This window comes from Sardina pilchardus, chromosome 19 (assembly GCF_963854185.1).
Source record: "Sardina pilchardus chromosome 19, fSarPil1.1, whole genome shotgun sequence".
In the NCBI taxonomy this organism is placed as follows: domain Eukaryota; kingdom Metazoa; phylum Chordata; class Actinopteri; order Clupeiformes; family Clupeidae; genus Sardina; species Sardina pilchardus.
In genome coordinates, this window is record NC_085012.1 from 27,936,049 (window position 1) to 27,960,902 (window position 24,854).

At 42.6% G+C, this 24,854-nt stretch overlaps 1 protein-coding gene across 1 annotated transcript; it reads left to right on the plus strand.

Annotated features, from left to right (window-relative positions):
- Positions 1–19,757: 19,757 nt before the first annotated feature.
- penkb (proenkephalin b) lies at positions 19,758–23,387 on the plus strand. Its single transcript, XM_062521246.1, has 3 exons — positions 19,758–20,043; positions 20,280–20,421; positions 21,968–23,387. Exons 2-3 carry the CDS (start codon positions 20,284–20,286, stop codon positions 22,682–22,684), a joined length of 855 nt encoding a protein of 284 aa, XP_062377230.1. The 5' UTR covers positions 19,758–20,043; positions 20,280–20,283; the 3' UTR covers positions 22,685–23,387.
- Positions 23,388–24,854: the final 1,467 nt, after the last annotated feature.

A 24,854-nucleotide genomic window follows, 5' to 3' on the forward strand; every position in this document is an offset into this window, starting at 1 on the left:
CCTGTAATTTTTGTATCTGCAGCAGTTTCAGACAGTTTGACAAATAAAGACATACAGTAGTGGGGAAAGAATCAGTGCTAATGGACTATTTTGTGTTGATTGGGAAGGCTGTGGAATGTTTTTGCCTCCGTCCATTTTTGGTATTGTGGCTGTTATGTATTTGCCAACTATTTATAGGCCGGGGGAACCCAGACAAACCTGTTGGTAAATTGTAATTATCTCTGCATGTCAGTCTGGCAAGGAGGCCATAATGCACCAGTTTAAGTTTAATTTCACTACTGGTTATGCCCTTGGAATTCAAGTCAATGAAACCTTTCCAGGCACTCTCACAATCTCAACTGTTAACCAGGCAGATAACAGTTAACAGTTAACAGATTTAGGCTTAACCGTTAAACCTCAAGAAAACAGAAGTGTTGCAACAACTGCCAGCACCAAGTCTTGCAATTCACAACAGACAAGTTGTTCAGTGTTTCAGCAGCAAATGTTAAGAACTGAGTGACAGTACACTGATACATAGGCTGTGTCCGAAACGGGGGAAAATGCTGCCTTTTAAGATATCTTACAGGGGAGCGAGGCATAGTGGCACGTCCGAATCAGAAACGCTGCCTTCTTAATCTGTCATCATCCTACCTAAATCATCAAAAACAACAGGCCTCAATGACTTCAGACCAGTGGCTCTCACTTCAGCGGGTGTTAGAGCGCTTGGCACTCTTACCAGGCAAACATATCTGTGGGAGATGCTATCAATTTGCCAGCAACACCTATATCTTGTTCATCGACCTCAGATTGGCCTTCAGTACAATCAATCCCCATTCCCCACATAGTATTCTCCAGGCTTCAAAGCATGAATGTTGATATACATCTCTGTGCCATTGCATATTGGACTTTCTGAGCAACATGAAGTTAAGCAGTCAAGATTGATAATATACATCATGGCCTCTGACTCTCAACACTGGTGCTCCACAAGGCTGTGTGCTATCTCCTCTGCTTTTCTCAATCTATACCAATTACTTGGTATTTCACCACCACTCAGTCGAAATGTTCAAATCGCAGATGACACCACAATCACTGGCCTCATAAGTGACAATAATAGTCTCAATACCACAAAGAGGTTGACTGGGCTGTAGACTGGTGTAGCAACAACAAGCTCCATCTCAATGCCTTAAAGACTAGGGAGATAGTTGTGGATTTGAGGAGGAGGCCTAACCCACCATGCCCCAGTTATTATATGTGACCAGCCAATTACCTTGACAGACTCCTTTAAATTCCTTGTCTGACACATCAGCAAGAACTTGAAGTGGGAGATTAACACCACTCACATGATCAAGGAGGCTCAACAAAGACTATACTTCCTCAGGCAACTTAAAAAGTTTCATGCGAGCAAACATCCCTTGTATTTCCACAAAGCCACAGAGAGCATCGTCACACCATTCATCACTGTCTGGTATAGGAGTTCTGACTGTCGCACAGTTGGCACCTAGGCCTCTAACATAATTGGGTGTGACCTGTATACAGTTAATGCTCTGTGCCCTGAACACACCTTAAACAATGCTTCAAGAATCATAAAAGATCCCTCTCACACAAACCACCACTTTCTCCAGCTTCTCCCCTCTGGACGACGTTACAGATCCATATAAGGACTGAAGCCACACATTTCAAAACAGCTTCCCTTCAGCTGCAAGACTCTTGAACACAATCGAACTGATTATTTTTAATGAAATCATTATTAATTTATTATTATTATTATTATTATTTCATTTTATTTTGTTTTATTACTTCTTCACTGGATTGAGCTACACCCTGTAACAAAAATATCACATTGTTGTGTGGTAATAAGTATCTATTTATCTACCTATCTATCTACCTATCAATCTATCTATCTATCTATACTAATGGGACATTTGTATTACAAGCGTTACTTCTGTTGAGTTTCAGGAATGTGCAGGCACACTTTTTTCTTTGTCTGTCATGTCTCTGCATGACAGAATGTCGTAATTCCATTAAACAGTGAGAAACCTACCATTTTACTTAAAAACAGAAATACAATCGTCATATTGACCTTCTAATAATTATGAATGACCAGCACATTTTTGAGGAAGAAGAGGAGTAAAGGGTTTTCAATACAATGCTTTGCCAGTATGGTAATTATGAATGTGCACTAGCCCAAAATCTATTGTAGATGTGCAAATTTAATGGCCTTCCCTCCCACTAATTTGTAGAACAACTCATCCCCAGCAGGAGCTGTGCACTTGAAGGGATTGAGGTCATTGCATTGCCTTTAACTACTCTGCCTGGTCTCTGCCATGAAGGAAACAAACTGATGAGAAAGCATGGTCTATGAAATTAATCTCATCAGCTGCCCACTGAGAATTTAATGACTAGTGTCAATTAATTTACATTTGCATTTATGAAAGCTTTGTTCCCATTGATCCCCATATGCTTAATGATTGGTAAAAAAAACAATCAAAATGGGAATTGTGCAGAACCGCAATGATAATCCATATTCCATTTTGTTTATGTAGACCAGAGGTGTCAAAGATAAGGTCCAGGGGGCAAATCAGGCCCGCCAGCAGGTTTCATATGCCCCCCCAGATGTTTTGGGTAAGAAAGGAAATTCAATATTCACATCCAGTTGTCATCATGTGAGTGTATTTTCTCTGTAATATGATGAACCAATTAAGCCTAACACTAAACCATCTTCAGAAAGGAAGATGTAGAAAAATGTGTTTTGCTGCACCTTTAATTACAATATGCTGGTGTAGACACTCGTTATGCTGGTCAAAAAGAGAAAAAAGGCAGGGTATCTCAAGAAAGACAAAAACACTGTATGACAGCAGACAACATAGTATGACAAAGCTATATGCCTTTTTACTCATAGGTGAGTTTAATGAATGCATATCAAACCACTAGCCTACCAATTCGTAAAAATGATAATGGCCTGAGCATGACCATGACGGTGCCCATGGGGTAAAATTCCAACAAATCCGACCACTGCCTATTTATGAGTTGGACCAGAGGCGGACATTCCTTGTTCCAAAGAGTAAAAGTCCTTAGTCCTGCCATATATTCTTTCTACCTGTGCACTTAACACAGGTGATATCACTAATTATCTGATCTACTGTACCTGGCAGCTAATTAGGATGAACTGCCTGGTTTCCAAAATGGTTGGATGAAATACTTGGCAGGACTTTTACTCTTTGGAAACAGGAATGTCCGCCTCTGAGTCGGACACCCCTGAATTGTAGGCCTAATCGTGAGATGAGTTCATGCTACTACCCCAATGTGCCACGAGATGGCGACTACATAACGAGATGTAATTTCATCGAGGTGGTCACAGAGTCCAAGATTGGCCAGAGTAGCTTTGGAACGCGTTAAGTGGTAAGAAGACATAAAAGATGCAGCATTTGTGTTCTCTGAAAATGTATTGTTCAATTTATTGTTAAGACTATTGAATGTGCTTTAGATGTTTGCTAGGAGGACAGGGGGGTTGTGGTAGGTCTATAGGCTACAGGTTACTCTATCAAGTAGGTTACTGTCTTAACACTTGCGCTCCAATGTCGTTTAATAAGATACATGATGCTCACACAGTTGGTGATCAATTTGAACTTATTTATTATGCGTCAGTACCGAGCCTTTGCGCATGGTTGTGCAGGTGGTGTGGTGACCAAAAAAAAAAAAAAAAAAACAATTTTAGGGGGAAATTGAAGTTGTGCTTTAGGCGCCAATGATAGCCTAATATGATAACGTAATAACAATATTTATAATAATAATAATAATAATAATAATCAAAAACTTTCTCAGTAGCCTACATTGAACCTCTTACTAAATCAGACCACGCCATGCTGGGGAATAGATCTAAGCACACCGAGATCTAGCATAGACACGATTTGATTCTATAAATTATAAGGCTAGCCTACTCAAGGCAGATATGCAGTCTAGGCCTACAGTCGAAGCTCCGATCTAAATTTTTTAATAGGCTATACTTTTTTAATTAAACGTGCCTCATGCAATCCGTTTTAGCCGCGTTATTATCACCTGTTTACTCTCTCTCTCTCACTCACTCACTCAAAACTCACTCTCTCACACTCACACTCACGCGCGCACGCACGCACGCACGCACGCACACGCAAAAGAGATAAGCAGTGCATGCGCGTTCGGACAAACCTCCGGAGATTAATTAAACATGACGTTTTCTTTTAACAGTAGCCGCCAAGCTGCGGCAGGGATGCCTCCGTGCGCCGCCTCCGGGCTCCACAGACACTACGCGCATACCGAAATCTGGAGTGGCTGTGCGTTGCTTGGCAACTAACTCATTTCTATGGGTTGTGTTTGGCAGTAGTGTTCGGGGTGATCTGCTCTGTCCTCCCTACTCCCCCGCTTCCTCCCGACTGAATGGACACAAACAACGCAAGCTTGACAGTCACCACATAGTGTTTTGGTGTCATAGTTTACTTAGTGGCTGATTATTTAAAAAAAAAAAAAAAAAAAGATTAAAGGGACGTGTCGCGGACTTACAGGAGGGAGTGTTGGGGGATGATTAAGGGAAGCTCATGTAAACACATATGCTGTCTGCTCAAGCTGAGATCATTGTATAAATAAGGCTGAGACCCCAATGTGCTCTGTTCTGAACAGGGATCGAATGTGTCGTGTCTCAGCGGCTAATAACCTTGACCATGTTGTAGATTACACGTCCAATGGCATATTTGTAACAGCAGGTAAACAGACATAACCTGCTCCTCGGCTTAATGGATAATTTAATGTTGACAATTAGGGAGCTCTCCCTTACCTCCAGTCCAATGTTGCAAGACAAAATTGTGGGTGGGCATGGAGGGATGGGGGGGTTGCATAATAGGCCTATAGGCAACGAATATTCCCGAAATTCGTTGGGATGAAAAATAATTGTATTTTGTTCTCGGTGTATAAAGACTATAAGAACACATATATTTTAATTAATATTTAGCCTAATTAATTTAACCTACGTGCAACCATTTCGTTTGTAGGTGTCACAGGACCGTAAGGCACAACAATGGCAACCTGGGATTAATTTAGGTCATGCAAGACAAATCCCTTACCCCATATAACACACACGTAATTGAATTTACAGAAGTGAATATGGGCTATGGAAAATACCATTCTTAGAAGTGTTTTTTTGCAAAGGATAAGTCCTTTGTGTAAGAAGTCCAAATAAACATCCATTAAAACATAACAATATTCCACCTGCCAAGTAGTAGCCAATGGGCTGGGGAGAATCCTCCTAGGCTAGCTAGCCTACTTCATTTCCTTTTATTGCCTTATGCTTTACCATTGAATAGACTATTTGTAGCCTGCATCATGGTCTTGCCCAACTTGAGATATTTCCCATATGCAACACAGTCTAAATCACTTCTTCGAAGGTTAGGCCCTCTGCCTGTGTAAAGTCATCCCAAACAGTGTGAGTGAGAGTAAGACGCTTCTTACCTTAGTAATGTCTTCTCAGAGTGTTTTAGCGAATTAGCAAACTGACACTGGTGGAGTGGAAATATGCGCATGATAAATCACTCTGCTGATTACTATTTATTAAAAAAGGTCATCTGCTCAATCTCTGTCTCTCACTCACTTACACACCCACTCATCTAGAGGGCAAATGGTTGTGGCAGACTGGGGCACACCAATGAAGGTGGAATCCCTCTTTCTCAAGACATACGACTTAAGTCAGTGATGATGGTAATGCAATTGAAAAAAAAAAAAAACAAAGTAGCTCAGTGCCTGTTATTTTTCACTTGGATTGGGTTGCACGTAACACATGTTGTTGCAGGGGACCAAAATATAAAATCTCCTTAAGGCTGTGGACAGTTTCAATTTGGATTGTTCTACTGAATGACGTTTTTGAAAAGTCTGCATGTCCCTTGCATTAATGACAGTGACTGATAATGATAATAATAATCAGAGTCCCTTGTTTTGCCCCGTTAGAAATCAGAAAGATCAGCTACCTCAGATCTCTAAACATCAAAACTCATACTTATATTTATACTACAACACTTGCATTGATATATAATCAAATCTAATCTCAGAAATCTTTCATAATCTTACCCTGTCCAATGACTTTTCCTTTGAAAGAATTTCATTAGATTGATTAACTTATTTTGATATTAGTACTTCAGATAAGTGATGAAAGACTTTTCAACTTTTTAGATTAAAGTAATCAGTATTGAGAGCCCAGTCAATTTATTGAGGAGCTTTTAGCACCATAACACTTTTAATGGATTACTTGTATGAACCCATCCGGCCAAATAAAACTGAGAAGCTCAGTCTTTTTACTCAAACCATAGAATTTGAGTGATACAAACTTGCACCAGCGTTACTATGTATGTACTTGAAAGTTTGCATTTGAGTCTATGTGTTTGTCAATGTATGTGGTTAGGAAGGTGTTTATGTGTGTTGCAGTCTGCTTTTATCTTTTGTTGAACACACACTACAAACCCACTTGTTTTGTTGTTTACTGCAGAGGCCATTTCTGAAAGAGCGATTGCTTGTTAAAATTGCAGGTTAAGACTGATGACCTCCTACAAAACATCACAACAAACAGGCCTATCGGCACAGCGCACATGAACATGCAAACACAAGCACAGATGCACGTGTATGGGTAAGTACTCAAACAAACAAAACACAAAGGTACGTACACACACACACACACACACACACACACACACACACACACACACATTAGAGTTCATAAATATGGCCAAGACGAGATTCACGACAAACACATTTCATTTTGAAACACTCTAGAATCTCTCAGGCATTTTCATTTCCAAAAGCAGCAATCTCAGCAGATGAGTGTGTAAGTGCTGTGAGCTTTATGGGGCTACAAATGCTGCTCTTATCTTCACAGTTGTCATTTCAGCCTACAAAAGATTTTCAATGTTCCTTGTATGAACAGGTGCTCATTTCAGTAACTGCCATGCCAAAGTGCCCGGTGACCTACATTTCAACATATATCTGTACACAAACACTTAGACTTGCTCACAGTGCATTTATATAGACATTCATGCAGATAAAGGCACATCATTGAAAAATAGGCCCTTACAATTTGCTGAAACACTGCTGCATTCAGAGTCCTTACATTTGATGATGGATGATAGGGAGGGGATGGTCCCCGAAATTGAGCGAAAGAGACCCACTCAGACATCCAGACAATTTCAGAGAGAGAGAGAGAGAGAAAGAGAGAGAGGGTGGGTGGGTGACAAAGGAATAATGAGATTGTATCAGCTATATTGATGGATGGACCTCAGGCCGAGAAAAAGGTAAGCAAATTTGTCCCAAAATGGTACCATCCAGCTGTATTTGCGAGGCTTAACAAATGATTGAGAGAGCCAGAGAAAGGGGGAAGGGTGTGAGAACATCATCATGCAAAATATTATGATATACAACGGAGACTGAGACACAGCCAGCCAGCTAACCTCCTCCATCCACACATCCACAGACACACACACACTCACACATGACACAAATGCACGCTCACTGATAAAGGTAATCAAGAAGGATGATGTTACTTAATTATAAATTGCTGTTATGTGCCAGTCAAACAAATCAGCATTAGGTTGGTGGATTAGGACAGATTACTCCTGGAGTTTTAATTAGACCTGCCTAAGAGAATTTATACATAACAGTTTAAGATAAAGCAGGTAGAAACCTGCACACACACACACACACACACACACACACACACACACACACACAAACACACGTACACGCGCACACGCACACACACACGCGCACACACGCACACACGCACACACACACACACATACACACGCACACACACACACACAGTCACTCATACTCACTCAAAGGTGCCTCACAACATGGACATAAAACAATTAACGTCATTAAAATATTCCAAGTTGTACCACATCACATCCCCCCCTTCAGAATAATTTAATTTTGACTTTGACATTCTGTCTTCAGTATGCAATTCATTTCTGTTGTCTTATAGGCAGCAATTAAAACATCACAAAACAAAAAGTTTTGAAAGTGGATGAGCTGTTGGTATGTCTTTTTGTGTGTGTGTGTGAGTCTGTGTGTGTGTGTGTGTGGGTGGGTGTACATCATGCACCATTATCATTAGATAAAGTTCTGAGAAAATGGAGCAGCAAGGCTTCAATTAAGTGACAGCAGAAGACATACAACCAGCATGACAGGCATAACAAAAGACATGTCAGTGAAGTCTCTTTTCAGCCCCTCTGGTTGGTGAGGGGAGGAGCAGCATCAGAGGTTCAGCAGCAACAGCACGGAGTGATGTGAGGGGAGAGATTACAGAAGCAGGCATATGACCGGTTTATAAAGCAGCACACAGGGGAAGTGGATGTGGTTTTACAAGATCACCATAGGCCTCAGGGCTACTACAGTGGCAGAGCTGAAAGAAGAAACAGTGCAGCTGAAGAGTAAATCCCAAGACAATAAAAGAGCTGATAGCAAAATATACTTCCTTGATGTATTTCTAATACTGCTTGGACAAACTAACTACACTTCTGACACAAGGACATCAAGTTTGGTATTTTATGGGAGAAAACTGCTGAACAGTCTCAAAGATAAACACTAAACCTAAAGTCTGTTCCCTGAAAAAGCCACTAGAAATCCTGCAGAAATGTTCACTGATCATTCTGGTCCTAATCTTTTGAAGTAAGACCAAATGAAATACAACTTTTCAGCACATTTGGAGTCACATTGCCAGTCTAGAAAACAGGTAGCTACAGTAGAGAGGTCACAGTAAATTGCTTTGGCAAAGAAATTTCAAAAGACGAACCTGGTATAAGTTATTGCTGTTTATACACTGTTTAAATCATTTCAGAATGAGAGTGGATTTCTACATTAAATGGAATGTATGCTTGAAGCAAGTGTGCTTTAAGGAACACGATAACTATTTGGAAAATTAGCTTATTTTCTGTCTATCCCAGATTTAGATAAGAGGATATCCTTCTCCTCCCTGTGTGTGCAATGACCCGGTCTAATACCGTTAGCCTAGCTTAGCATTATGCTCCTTTAAAATACAGGTTTCAGAAACGCTAACACTTTCACAGGGGCCTCTTTTCATACCTAGCGGTGAAAGAAAAAAGGCTGGATCCTGTCATTCCTTGTCTTTCTGGATGGCACTCACGAGCGTGGAGTAGAGCAATCATCCAGTGGTGCCGTCGTCGTCATGTGTCAGTGCGATGGGCTGCATGCAAGCTCTGATTCCCTAACAGCCTTCAGCCCACTGAAGCTACCCTAGCCAGGCGTAACGCACCATTGAGCGGCCCTTATGGAGCAGACTTTCATTAGGAGGTTGCCGTCTCCAGATCCTATTCATCCTGATGGTCCCACAGCTGGAATCACGACTCAGCCATCCCATCAACCACATTATCAATCTGTGGCTTTCTGGCCCACGGAATGTTGGTGGATGTCTCTCTCAAGCGCTCTCTCTCTCTCTCTCTCTCTCTCTCTCTCCTTTTCTCTCTCTTTCTATCTCTGACTCTGTCAGATGGCAATTTTCCTTTCCTTTTTGTCACTCTGTAATGGCATATCAAATATGGGGTAGTTGGAGGAGTTGGTGGAATGAGGCACACAGACTTTCTTTTCTATGTATGGATGCTGAATTGGTTTGGGTTGAATCTGAAACACTTATTTTTGCCAAGATCAAGTGGGCAACATACTGGTCAGAAGATACATTTAGCAACCTTTATTTCCATGCAATTGTGTTTATGTGTGTGTGTGTGTGTGTGTGTGTGTGTGTGTGTGTGTGTGTGTGTGTGTGTGTGGAACACATGCATACACTGGGCTCCCACCATTGCTGAGTAACACAGAGACACACAGAGAAAATCCTTATAAAACGCCCCCATTAAATACTAGCTCTTTCATCTACTTTGTAATGACTCTGCAACTGTGCCACCAATGCAGACGATACGTAGCAGGTGATGTCAACAGGAAGGTTATTGGTTATCTGGGGTGCGAGCCACAGGTCTCTTATCGCGTGAAAAGATAGCTGTAAGACAGGCTAGCTTTTTTCCATCCCTGAAGGGATATTAAGCTGTCCACCCCATTCGGATGTGAGCATCAAGGAAGCCTCAACTCTGGAGATATCTCATCTGGGAATCTCTTAAATAAAACACCAATCTGCTCCTAATGCTTTAATACTGATTTAATTTAATGATACTCACTGCTCCAGGGAGAGAGTGAGGGACACAGAGCACACTGGCTGGTATTTATGGCCATTTCAAGTCTGTCTGCAATTAGACTTGACATCCATTCATATAACCAGGAGAGTAGTGTCTTTATTAGTATCTCAAACCTCACCAAACTTGATCATATAATCCACCCACTGGGAGCATTTGCATAAGTTATTCATATCCATTAATTATATCAGCAGTTATCAGTGATGTTCTATTCATCAATGTGAAAGCCATTTCTTTAGTGACTATAAGGCTCCTAATAGCAATGATTGGAAATGACAGAACGAGGCGGTGGGGACAATAATGAAACCTTACTGGAGACTATACATTTTAAGCAATGCAGTTGTTGTCAGCTGTTAAAGAGAAAATCATTTCTGTGGGTTCAGTTCATGTGACAACCTTTTATCCATCACATGCTTAACAACCTTTGTAGTTTCTGTAAAATATCTGATGAAAGCATATTTCCAGAACAATTTCAACCCAGGGTCTTTCCCCATGATGAGTTGAACACACTCTCAAGCTAGATCACGTTGACCGAAGGAGAATCGAGTTTGACTGACTTCAGTGCCTTCAGCCAAAAGGCTAACAATGGAAGTGCTTGTGGCAGGCCGGCAAACATATCCAAAGGGAATTTTTAACCACTTAGTCTACTTCTCATACTCAAAATAGCACCATGCTTCTGCAGTGTGAATAGGGCTACATATAAAACAAAGCACCAATAACTTACACTGTGTCTCAAATGGCCTACTTCTGCACTTACAATAGCCTACTTAATTTGAATGCGTGAGGGCGTTCACACTGAAACTTCGAACGACACGAAGGGCACTGCAAGTCCCCGGATGGTGCACTTATAACGTCAAAAAGCTGAGTGTGGAACGATGGACACTTTTTGCCCTCAACGGATGCTATCTTGGCTATATTACGGAAGGGGAGGAAGTATTTTCAAACTCGTAGTAATCGTGGTAGAGAAATCTGAAGCAGCAGCAGTGGAAAACACACTTTACAGAGGTACAAGCAAGTTATAACATAAACTGTTGATGTTTTGACACAGTACGACCATGTCACATTTCCGTGAAGTGCACGGAGGTTAGCGTTTGATATGAGACGACACTATTCTGTTAAAATGTACACACTATGCCAGTAAGCACACAGTGCACATAGAGTGCTGCACGAAAGTGTACTTACGGAAGTACTCTCACATTTGAGACAGAGAGTGAGTAAGTATAGGCTACCAGTAGCCTGGGTTTTCCCATACTGCCTTGCGCGGTGATTTCAATCCCGCTGCTAAGCCAGTCTGGAAACTAACGCCCAAATGTTCGCCTGATGTTGGCGAACCAATCACAGAACATCCGAGAAGTTTCCGTTGCCTTCTTGCGTCTACATTCGACGCCAAAGGATTTACGGTAGCCCTTAGCGTTGCATACGAACGAGTTGGGTGAGCTATGCGTATTTGATAGACATCCGTGGCGCCCAATGAACGGATATGGGCATTTTTTCAAATACGAGAAAATGAACGTCTGGTTGCCAGACCACGTCTCATTTGAGAAGTGGTAGGCGTTAGCCAGGCTAGGCTACCAGCAGTTTATCAAAAACTCATCATCATAAATGGTTGCCTCCATCTTGTGGGGGAAGTCTGTACAAGTCGATTACCAAATCCACCACAGTTCAGTTCCAGGAGGAAAGTTTGTGAATTCCACGTATTGATACTTCATTACACTTACATCATGCTCCATAGGCCTATGAGATCTCGTGTGACCCATCCATCGGTGTTGCTGAGAACATTGCTGTATGGGACTACTTTTTTTAAAAAAGAGAAACTATTCCAAAAGTTTCACAAACTATCATTTACTGATATTTGACCAAACCACAAACAGCAAAGTATACAGTACATGCATTTCTGGAACTAAGCTTCAATGGACTCCTTCTTTTGCATTGCATTCAGTAATCGACTTGTAGATTTCCCCCACAACATGACTGAAGACGGTAGGTAAGTCTTGTAAAAGTCTTTTTAATGAAGTACTCTTACTAAGTTATCAATGCTATGTTTTATGTGTAGGGGATAGGGGTGTGCATCTCTTGAAAGACTGAACAAGCATTTTGATATTAGGAACTTTGCGAAATGTCTCTAAACGGAATCAATAGGCCAAATAATATATTTCAAGTGCGGGGAGAGATGTTTGGATTACCTTTCATAAACAAGGAGGCTATTGACAGTTGGCAATATTAACCACCCTCCCGAGTTAACTTTGAGACGTGCACCAGAGCGATGGGGAGACACACTGCAGGTCAGGATGAGTTAAGTTACCACACAGACAAGGGCCGCGTTTCCCAAACACGTTAAGAAGCTCTTAAGTGCTAAGAACTTCTTAGGAGTGTTGTAAGAATGTTCTAAGAACGCTCCTAAGAAGTTCTTAGGACTTAAGAGCTTCTTAACGATTTTGGGAAACCCGGCCAAGGGGTGTTTGTGGCAGCCTAAAAATCTAGGTTTGAAGCTAGTGCTTACAACTTCATTTAGGATACTGCAACACACATTGACGTCATACACACGTTATTAGTCCATTAGTCTGTCGCAGCTTTAGGCTGATTTGTCATTTTCAAATCAGGTCATTGACCTTTTCACAGTACATTTAAACCGTTCCACAGGTTCACCTTCTGATGCACTTGCATCGTTAATGTTGAGATCGGTTACCGATATATATCGGTTTGGCCGCCTGCCCCAAGCACTGCCACTGTTAGCCTTTTGGTTGGAGGTACTGAAGTCAATCAAACTCGGTACTCCTTTGTTCAACGTAATCTAGCTCTTGATGGTGTGTTCGACTCATTGTCAAGGTGAAATAGACTCATGGCTTGAAATCGCGCTGGAATCACGCTTTAAAGATTTAGGACAGAATGTGAAGCCATTAGAAAGGGTAGCTGGTCTCCAGGAGAAGTAACTCAGAATTGAAACCTTGGTATTGCCTGGTATTCTGAACTCTTTAGAGCGACCATGTTCTGTGGAGCTTTTGACATTTTACAGTGCTTGGGAAAGCATTTCATGAATTGTCTGTGGAGTTAGATATTGCAGCTATTTTTCGAAGAACACATGAGGATCGTTACCTCATTGGATATTTAGTCCTATCAATTCATCATCAAATTACACACTATGATTCACTGTTTAATACTCCAGATAAAATGATACATTTTTGCCATTATCCTTGTTGACAGGTCAGCTAACAATTGTTTACCGCCCACAAATGATTCCTTGTTATACCAACTAATGTTACACAAATCATGCCTCACACGCCCACAAGGACAGAGCCATGTTTATTTCAGTAATGTCTAAAGAGCGAATTGCCCTTTCCTGCTCACTTGGAGATGGTGAGGCTTAGAAATATGCGACATTTGTACACCGCAGGTCTCAGTGTGGGCTGAGGAGACATAATGAATGTTCACCACAGTATAAGAAGTGTATTGATATCAGGACTTGAATGTGTCTGGGTATGTGTGTGTTGTAACATTGGTGTGTGTGTGTGTGTGTGTGTGGTGTGTGTGTGTGTGTGTGTGTTTATGAGGTCTTTTTTCTCCACAAAGCTGACCTAATGATGGATGGATGTTTGGATCAAGCCTGGGGGGGATATTCCACTTTGGTTGAAATCAATAGCTTTTATAGAGAAGGGGCCTCAGGTCAGTGCTCAAGGTTTTGTCAACTCAGCCTAGAGGACAGGAGACTATCATCATGAGAGGCAATAAAGGGTGTTTTTTTGTGTTCCAAACACATGCACGAATGCACACTTACAGGTCCACATGGGATCAACAAACACTCTCTCTCTCTCACACACACACACACACACACACACACACACGCACACACAGACACAGAAACACAACACACACAGAGTACCCTTATCCATGACAGACACCTCTCTCTTTCTTTATCTCAGTCTCACTCTCCTACTCCCTCTCTCTGTATGGGCTCAAAGACTATTGATTTCAGTGGCAATGGACAGAGTGAAAGCAAAATGTCAACAGGAGGGGTGCCTATAGCAGCTCATGGTGAGTCTGCTAGTCTGTGTGTGTGTGTGCGTGCATGCGCGCGCGTGTGTTTGTGTGTGGGTGTGTGTGCGTGTGTGTGTGGGTGTAATGCGTGTGTATGTGCATCTGTTCGTGTGTCTGTGTGGGTGTCTTGTGTCCTCTAACCCATATGCCATCAGCCTCTTCACAGGCTCTGGTCTAACAAGGTTCTTTTTATACCTGTTTGTTTGTTTTGCTTCCTTGTTGTTGGTGAAGTGCTCCTCTCTATGTGCCAGGTTAATTACAGTGTCAGACAGTGGTCAGTAGGGCATTGATGGCGAGTCCATACATTTGTGTCTGTCCATGTTTATGTCTTTCTCTCTCTCTCTGTGTTTGTGTTTGTGTTAACGTTTACTGAACTATGTATTTTCATGTGAATATATGTGAGATATAAATAAGATTATTTAAGCTTGATCATTCTGTGTGTGTGTGTGTGTGTGTGTGTGTGAGACCATGGATTTTAGAGTGCTCACGACACCCCTTAGCGACACACATGCACGCACACCGCACACACGCCCCCCCCCCCCCCCCCCCCCCACACACACACACACTATCTCTATCTCTCTTTCATACCCGCATACCCACATATAGTTTCTTCTATTCATTCAGCTGAGCCACTTCAGTAAAATGTCAATATCAGGCTGAGGCTTTAGTGCCTCTCTGTCTCTATCAATCCAGATTCTTCATTTCAGACCATCAGTGTTTTTTTTCTATCAGCTCCTTGCTTTTCACAGAAACTTCCAGCTTCTTTTTACTCCTTTAAATGCCTGTTAAGTACTTTATTGAGTTACTGAGTGCTTTTATGTGTGTGGGTAAGTGTGTGAAGCATTCTACATCTAGGCTGCCATTTTACTTTACAGAATACTTTTACATATTTATTGAAAACATCTCTCTCTCTCTCTCACACACACACACACACGCACGCACCTATGTACGTACGCACGCACGCATGCACACACACCCACACTAGACTTGAATGTGACCAATTGAGGGTTTGCTTCTCTATTGACTTCCCTCACTATACTATCCGCCTTTGGGCTTTAGCTGTATGGATTGAACCTGTGAAATCCAATGTATCAATCGTCTGTCCCCAGGGTCTTCTTCAATCAAATGTGATCCTCTGTGATTGGATTGGAGTAGTCATTTTTGACTGGCAGTACCATTATCCCTTTTATAGGAGTAAAAGGTTAAAGGATTTTCTATTTCACTTGAGTGCAGGTTCAATAAATCATATTTAAGATTATGGAGTGTGTGTATGTCAGTGTGTTTGTGTGGTTGTGCATGTGCTTACTTGTGGGCATGTTTATAAGTAGCTTTTTCAGTTTGTGTCTGTGAAAATGCTGTGATGCACATCAAAGCACACACCACTCCGCAAATGCCAGATATTTCACCGACTGTAATTGTTTAACATATTCAGTCGCCATGCTCTCTCTCTTCCTCTTTGACTCCTTCTGTCTGTGTTTCTTTCTCTCTCTCTCTGCATATCTATCTACGTCAACCTATAGTCCTTCTAATATACTCAGATACTGACAGAATAGCAGAGAGAGACAGAGACGGGAGACAGAGAGAGACAGAGACGGGGGACAGAGAGAGAGGGCAGAAACAGAAACCGAGCAAGAGGCTCTCTAGAGCTAATAAGGTCACAGGGATGCTGCTGATTGTAAGTGATTTCTCCCCAGGATCATAATAATCATAATTACAATAATAACCATAATCATGACCAATCAGACCATGATGACATGCTCTCCCACTGCTGAGCTCTCAGGCAGGTGCACATGTACATACGCACTCCACTATTCACACCACCGCATGACAGGTGCATGGAACATCACAAATATATAGCAATATTGGGTAGTAAAATGTAAAGGCTATAACATATAACACATATAACGCAGCAGGGTAACAGGAAGGAGACACAAGGTTTTTTGCAAGGGTCAAGAAGGTATTGTCACTCACGAACAAGAGCCAATCAGGCCCTGGACTTGTGAATTACCAGTTGCTTTCTTTCGCACTCACCATCCCACATTGTAACATGGATGATCTACAGTATATCAAATGACCAACTGAGTGTTGGAGAATGTTATATTTCATTCTAAATGTCTCTACACTCCTCTGGAGTAGTGACAGTCTCATATAACCGAGGATAGAGCCTTTCAGGCTGGCAAATTGCTCTGCCACACAAACTTCTGGTCATCATTATTCTCATCCCCATGGCTGAGTCTTCCGCAATTTCTAAAGGAACATCCTTTACTGACTCGCAGTCACTCAAACCTATCACCAAAAACAAAATAATACAGTGGTAAAAGATGTCTTTTAAACACAGGAAAGGACAGGTTTTGCCATTACAGGTTTTGAAATGTTTGCTGACAACCCCGTGTTCGTGGTAAACATGAGTTTACGGCAGTAGTTGGGGGAAACGTGTGATGAAGGCTGCCCCCCTTTTTTTTTTTTTTTGTCTAGAGGAGCCGGGCCCTCCGGCTGGTGCAGCAGACCCAGACTGCAGTCCTCGGACACAAGTGCCAATTATTCCCATCACTGGACTTCAAGACACTGTATCAGCCTTGCAGCAAATCCATAACAGATGGCAAGGCTTCTGGAACAAGGTAAAGGTCCATACAGCATCTCCACTGCAGTGGAGTCAGAGACAGAAGAGGACGAAGAGGAGAAGAGGATGATGAGGACGTGTGTATGAGGGAGATGGAATGCTTCACTAACCACTGTTTGAATCAAGAGGACGAGGGTTATCTTTTTATTGTGCCAATGATATGGCCTCTATAGTTGTAATATGCAAAAGCATGGATTACTGTAATTGCATTCAATATGTTCTAGTCATTGATTTGGATATTAGGAGCCTCGAACCAAACCCAGTAGCTGTGCACCACCGAGAGAAACCGACAGAGCAATGGGAATTTATGAAGTATGTAATGTGTGTGTGTGTGTGTGTGTGTGTGTGTGTGTGTGTGTGTGTGTGTGTGTGTGCGCGTGCGTGTGGGTATGGATGTGGTGGGGATGGGTGAGTGGGTGACAGGATCTGTCTGTGGGTATGAGTGTGTGGTGTGTGTGTGTGTTGTGGGGATGGGTGGGTGGGTGACAGGATCTGTCTGTGGGTATGAGTGTGTGTGTGGGTGGCGGGGTTTGTGTGTGCGTGTGTGTGTGTGTGTGTGTGTGTGTGTGTGTGTGTGTGTGTGTGTGTGTGTTTGTTTGTGGGCCCTGGGCGCTCTGCAGGAGCTCCTCTCTCCCATTACCGAAACAGCAAGAGCAGGACCAACATAGAATCACCTTCACCTGTGCCGCTTTGGATCAACACACACACATTCTTACACTTGCACACTCCCTCCTTTGCCTGGTTGTTGTCCCTCTTGTCAGTATTCTTCCAATGTGATTTGGTCCCGGGTTTTTAATAACATTCATCTTTTCATAAGCACAGCCCGAACCATGCTTGTTCCTACAGTATGAATAAGTCAACATGCAATGGCCATTCCTTGGGGAAAGCTGAGATGAACAGTTATATACCCAACCAAATCACAAGCATAAACCACTTGTGGAGATGGAACATAAACAAATATTTGGAATATGAAAACCATTTGTTATGTTGTCACCAACTCCCCAAAAGCCATTTTGAAACTCTAAACCAGTGTCTTTTCAACAATCTATAAGATACAATATACCAACTGTCCATCGTTGTTTTTGTTATTTGCTATACATAATTTACTGTTCATTCATGTGTTAGAATATAATAGCCTATATTTGAGACAGGAATACAAATCATACAATAAATAGGTGGTATGTAATTCAAAGATTTTCTCTATCCAAGTTTGTTTTTTTTACTTTTGCAGAAACCTATAACCTGTTACCTATCATAGTACTGCTTTCATCTAAATCCTTAATATTTTGCTTGTTTTGCTTTCATTCAAAGTAAAATACTTTACAAGTGTTTGGATATTATTCTGTTATTTACTCATTTGAGAAATCTTCATTTGTATCATTTGTTAGTGGGCTTACGGTATATTCATTCATTTATCAGCAGAGTACAAAGAAATTACACTTCCATTCTATCTGTAAATATAGATTGATTACCATGAAATCTGACATATAAATGACATTCATGTTTCTCACATTCCTCTAATAGTTTATTGGAATTCTTCCTGAATTTGCATCCACTGTGTAGAAAAGGGCATTCACATGGCAGATTTGGATATCCTTTTCGGAATAATAGGGATGAGGCAGTAAAAAATATAAAAGAAAAACAACCTAACACAATGATATAGGCCTATCACATGTTTTTCCAGATCACATTTCTGTGTAGGCGCTGCCTTGTGATCACAATGGTTTTTATGACATAGCACTCTAGTTGTGTGTGGATTGCTGAAGCTGAAGCGTGCTTGTTCATGATTGTACTGAAGAGGGCTTGCAGCACACTGCACCACACACTTGGAACTCGTATCTGGTCCACATAAGTGCTTTACTGCTACTACCACCTGTGATTATCTCACAGCTTGATGATGTGCACTACAGAGATCAGACACAGCTGATGAAGTCTATAAATCCATTTGGATGACACGCTTCTGGTTATGTAGTAAATTTGGATAAAAAAGCTGAAGTTCTGTGTGAAAGCTAAGTGAAGGTATGAGAGACACCTGAATAACCAGGAACACTGTGCCCATCTTTAGCTTGTGTAGGATGATGGTAGATGTCAGTGGGTGTGCAAAGTATATGAGTGGCATTAATCGTCAGTCCAACAGTCCAGAGAGAACACAAAAGAGACTGGTCTGTAGGGGCAATTGGAATATACAACCACATCATGGCCCATGTGTGGAGCCCACATTATACACGTATGTGATTGGTTGTACTGTAACTGTGCATACATAGAAAAAAAGTCTTCAATATGGAAATATTTTTCTGTAATGTATCAGTTTAAAGTGACATCAAAGTGCTATGAAAATGTAAAACAGTATAATATATTCTTTGTTGTTTGGGGGTTATTGTATGTGGAAAGTGTAAAACGTGTTTGATTTCACAATGTCCTGCTTTTATCTTTGTCCATTGTTTTATCTCAGTGCAAAATTACACAAAAATGCTGTTTCATCAAAGGGATAGAAATGATAACTTCTCTTTGCTTTTACTTTTACTTTATTCTCAATGGGCACTTGCTGTGAATTTCCTCAGATTGTAAGCATGAGGCGAGATAGCACAGCAAGTCATAAAGCTGGAGCAAGCATAACCTCTTCATGAATATAATGGAACGTATTTGTTCTATGTAAAAGCCTTTCGAAAGTCATGGGAGACCAAATTTAGTCCTGCATCACGCATCACTAAATTATCATAACAAAGTTTATGAGTGATGGTCGTGAGATTTTTGCCTGACCTCCTCTCTATCGTGATAATGTCTTCAGAGTTTTGGACACCTCCCACCCCCATGAGTTTTGTGTGCGTCATTTAACGTCAGTTGTAACTTTCCTGCGACTAGAGGGAATCACTCCCGCGCTACATGTCGCTGATTTTTAAGATGAGACTGCCTGCACACAAGACAGCAAGGTCGTGCGTTAACGCGCTCTGAAGCAACACCGAGCCGACTGCCGCGCAAAGCTCCCGAGACTCACGCGCAATTTCAACAGTGACTGCGCTGGCGAGGCCGTTCCTTCTTTCTCTCTTTCAGACTCACATACACACACCCCTTGAACACGCACATTCGCGTCCAGTTTGTTGAGCTTGGGGATCTAGTGACTTAATTTGGTGTGCAAGACGAATCCCACATCAGAGAGCAATAGAAGATAAAGGCACCGTCAGCTCGCTCAAATCAGAGGCAGTAAGTATCCAAGTTGCGCCAAATGGAGCAGAATTTTAGGACTTTTACCATTAGGTTTTTGTGCGTAAAAAGTCAGTATTATTGTTTTATAACATCTAGACAATGCGTAACACAATGCAACATAGAGTATCATGTTTGCATTTTTCTGTTTTAGTTTATTGGATGTTTAACACTTTGAAAAAAAGAGCTGTCCTGTCTGGTATCTATACTAAAATGTTTATTTCTTATGCTGTCAGCTCAATGGCGGTACCGGTGAACTTCTGTTGTCTAACTATCCTAAGCGCATACTTTGCGCTTACGGCTCAAGCGGACTGTGGCACCGACTGTGCGTTCTGCGCAGTGCAGGAGAGATTCCGAAAATCCGACATCAACCCAACAGTAAGTACAGCTACTTACTCTGTAAACCCTGTCTCACAATTGAAATTATATGCAATTTTGTAACAAAGGCAATTATTTCCCCCGCTTATCGATGGGGTATGCTGTGCGTAAAATAATGCCGTGATTTCGGCACGGTGCTGTGACGCATGACCGTCTCTTTAACCGAGACAAAAACAAATGACTAGTTTCAAGAGCAGCGATTGTCAGCTAAAAGTCGCTTTTACTTCAAAATGTCCGTCTTCATAATCTAAATACTTTTTAAAATGAGTAAACATGTCCTGTCCATACGGATAAAAGTACGCTTTTTCCTGAAATTTCAGACGCTATCCAGTATTATAGTCAACTGTCAAAAACAGTTATTTTTAGTATAATTCTTTCATGTTTAAATGCTATGTAAAATGTCTAGAACAATACCTGAAGTGGATTTATAATGGATTTATAACACATAAAATATTCAATGGAATTTAAATAGTTTAATTTGACAATATTTTGCAACAGAAAGATCTGGGTCCTGAATAAGAGTAGCCTATACACACATCAGAATGACCATGATGTCTATGTTGCATTGAAAGTAAACTGATTTAAATATGAAACAGGCTGGTGATATTAGCATACATCAAATGATCAAATGTGACTTAGAGTCAGGCAACGTGAATCATTTTGATGATGCTTTGATCTGTGCATAAACTCCAATTTGATATTTTAATGTGGTGGCTCCCAGTGTGTTTGTGTGTGTGTGTGTGTGTGTGTGTGTGAGAGAGAGACTGTTGTGTATGTGTGTGTCTATTAAAGCATCAGTGTGTGTTTGTGCGTGCACGTGTGTGTGTCTAGTGAGTAAGTGAAAGGGAGAGAGAGAAAGAAAGAAAGAAAGAAAGAAAGAAAGAAAGAAGAAAGAAGAAAGAAAGGGAGTGTCTCCTCAGTTCTAGTTTGTGCCAGCAGGTTGCAGTAACATACAACAGAAAAGTGCATCCAGAGACACATGTTCTCACACACATACACACACTCACACATGCTCTAATGGTCATATGTCAAAACACTGTGGCATCCACTGCTCCCTGTTTCCTGCTCTGTGCTCTAAATGGCAGTAATTGCATGTATTTGGGGTCGCTGGGTTCCCCCTGGAGTGCTTAAAAACACTAGAATGAATATAGATTTACTTCCCTGTGTGTTTATCTGTGTGTGCATGTGTGTGAGAGAGAGAGACTGTTAAAGTTAAAGTGTGCGAGTGTGTATGTGTGTGAATGTCTATTAAAGCACCAGTGTGTGTGTGTGTGTGTGTCTATTAAAGCATCAGCGACAGCGTGTGCGTGTGTGTCTATTAAACCATCAGTGTGTGTGTGTGGGTGTGTGTCTATTAAACCATCAGTGTGTGTGCGTGTGGGTGTGTGCACAAATGAGAGCCGGGGCCTTAAAAGCCTTTGATGTGCACCGCGATGTGTGTATGGTCAGATCATAACCAACCCTGCAAAACAACACGGCGCATCAGCTGTAATGACTCTCATTTTAGTTTGCCTGTTGTGTGCTCCCCTCCCCCTCCTCCCTCCAGATGTGCATGTGGCAGTGCGAGGCCGACTTCTCCGGCGGCAGCTCGTGGGGTCCGTGCCGAGACCTCCTGCAGAGCTCCAGCGCCGCCGCCGCCGCCACGGCCGCCAGCGAGAGCGAGGACGTGCCCGCCGAGGCCGAGCCCCAGGACGGCGCCCCGCACCAGCTGGCCAAGAAGTACGGCGGCTTCATGAAGCGCTACGGCGGCTTCATGAAGCGCTACGGCGGGTTCATGAAGCGCTACGGCGGCTTCATGAAGAAGAGCGACGAGACGTACGGCCTGTCGCCCGGCGACGTCCTCGACGACAACGTCGACCACGGCCGCGAGATCCTGACGTTCCGCACCGAGCGGGGCGACGGCGAGAGGGGCGCGGCGGACGCTCTCAGCCTGCTGCGGGAGCTGCTCGCCGCCAAGGGCGCGGACGAGGCCGGCGGCGTCGTGGCCAAGCGCTACGGGGGGTTCATGCGGAGGGCCGGCGCGTATGACTCTCTGAGCGGGGGGGCCCGGCCCCTGCAGAAGCGCTACGGCGGCTTCATGCGGCGAGTGGGCTGGCCCGAGTGGCTGGAGGAGAGCAAGCGCTACGGGGGGTTCATGAGGCGCTCGGCTGGGGCTGAGGAGGGGGCGGAGGGGGAGGCCGCGGAGGAGGAGGAGGAGGAGGGGGCGCCGGAGGAGCAAGAGCCAGAGATGGAGAAGAGGTACGGAGGATTCATGGGATACTGAGCTGCCTACAGACTGATCGAATGATTGAGACATCTTCGGTTCCGTCACTCCGTTCGCCTTGTTCTCCGTTCTCCTCGTATCTGCTCTGGTTTCGGTCCTGTTCTGCTTGGTCCCGGTTCTGCTCCTTCTTCTCGTTTGGCCATGTTCCCCCTCCTGACTCCATCCGCTGAGACTCCAGACATGTGCATGTGTGCAGGTGTCCACTCGGATAGCAAAACATAGACATGTGCATGCATGTACACTGGCACATGCGCACAAACACAGCTCTCACCCCTCTGTACTCTGCCCTGATCATTTCTGTATTTATCTGGCCCTTTCCTCTTCACAGACACTCTCTCCCTAACAGCTGCATGTTGAAATTAATTGAAACACACGAAACACAAAGGCCCACATTTAATAAAACTGCCAATCAAAACAAAGCATTACTGTAACCCTGGTAACAGTTGAATGTCACTGTGATATTCCGCAATCAAAATGTTCTAATCAAAACTGTCACTTTTACCACACAACCCCTCATGACAGCCCATTCTGCTCCCCTGTTGCCTGTACAGATCTCTCATGAATGTTAGTGCCAGAGTTCATTCTGATTTGTGGTTGTAGATCCACGTACCTCTTTTGTACTCATAAGTCTCTTTTTTTTTATTTGTGTGTCTCCTGTCTGAATCACATAGCTGTACAGATGAAATAAAGTGGTCTAACTGCACAGGCTGGCGTGACTGGTGTGAATTAACATGCCAATTTAACGGTGATGGGACTCTCCATCACCGGCTCCATGCATTCATCACCGGCTTCTGGGTGGCTGCTCTCAGCTCTATTTGGAGGTAATGGGGTGGAGAACAACATCTCCTCTCCTCTCCCTCTTTCTTTAGTCCTTCTGCCGCTCTCTCTCTTTCATCTCTCCCTCTTACACATAAAAGAGAAGTAATGGCTGTGGAGTGAGAGGGGCTGCACTTCCACTCCGTGGACTGAGGTGTAATTGCGTGATCGACATACCATCTGTGTTAAAAGTCCCAAAATGGAATGCAGGCGATTGGTGCCACCATTATGAAGAAGCCAGTACAAAGCCATACTGCTGTGTGAGAAGCAATAATCAATACCCTCTTCAACTTTATTATTCACACTCTCCGCTCCCAATCCCTTTTTAGTCCCTCCGTCACTTGCTCACACACGGTATTTATGAGACATCATGACATCATGGTAACACATCACGCTTGATCTTTATAAGAAGCGTTCTTATTTATGTGCCAACGTCATCAGAGGGGTCAGAACACAAGGTGGAACACAATAAAACTACATAGCATGACACAAGAAGTGCAAGAAATGCATCACACCAGCTAAATCCAACAACGTTTCTCCTGCTTGTACCGAACGCATCACATTTTCATTACACACACACACTCGAGTTTATTTTTGGGGTCTTTTTTGTAGCATTCTATTTTTATTGTATCAATAAGGTGTGTGTGTGTGTGTGTGTGTGTGTGTGTGTGTGTGTGTGTGTGTGTGTGTGTGTTTATTGTCTAGCTTTCCAAATACTACCAAACCATAAACTGTGCGTGTGTTTGTGTGTGTGTGTGTGTGTGTGTGTGTGTGTGTGTGTGTGTGTGTGTGTGTGTGTGTGTGTGTGTGTCAGAGAGGCCGCTGTAGGTGAAAGGTTAGATGTGGTCATGACTCCCAGTAGGTGCTGAGCTGTGCAGTAAAGGTTATGGGCTAATGTGATAAACTTTTATCAAGCTTTATCTGATGTTTTTCCTTTTAAGTTTTTACAAAATTATGAAAAGCAGATATGAAATAACACCTTGCTCATCACCATTAAATCCAGAGCAACACCAGAAGGTCATCCTCAGTCTTCTATGACAGTTTTCACCGTCACTGATCTAGCCTGGGTGAACCCAAGTGAATCTGTGAGCACATTTGGATTTACTCAGCAGGTCCATCTGGCAATACTCCATTCAAGTTGAATCCTTTCCACAATACAGCAAACACATCTTTCTTGTAAACTGAGTTTGCATGAAGCCGCCTGCTCCATTTCAAAGAAAATCTGTGCTGCTTAAAAGTGATACTATAAGCTGTCTGTCACTGTAGAAATCCCACCCCATACCAGATAAGCAGTTGTGTTTGGCTCATAGGTTTTGAAAACGTGTAATTAAAAAAACTAAGTTGTGTTCTATTC

Coding starts and splice junctions, on each gene's coding strand:
- penkb (XM_062521246.1), top strand. CDS start 20,284: ATGGCGGTACCGGTGAACTTCTGTTGTCTAACTATCCTAAGCGCATAC. Junction 20,422..21,967: donor AATCCGACATCAACCCAACA/GTAAGTACAGCT, acceptor TCCTCCCTCCAG/ATGTGCATGTGGCAGTGCGA.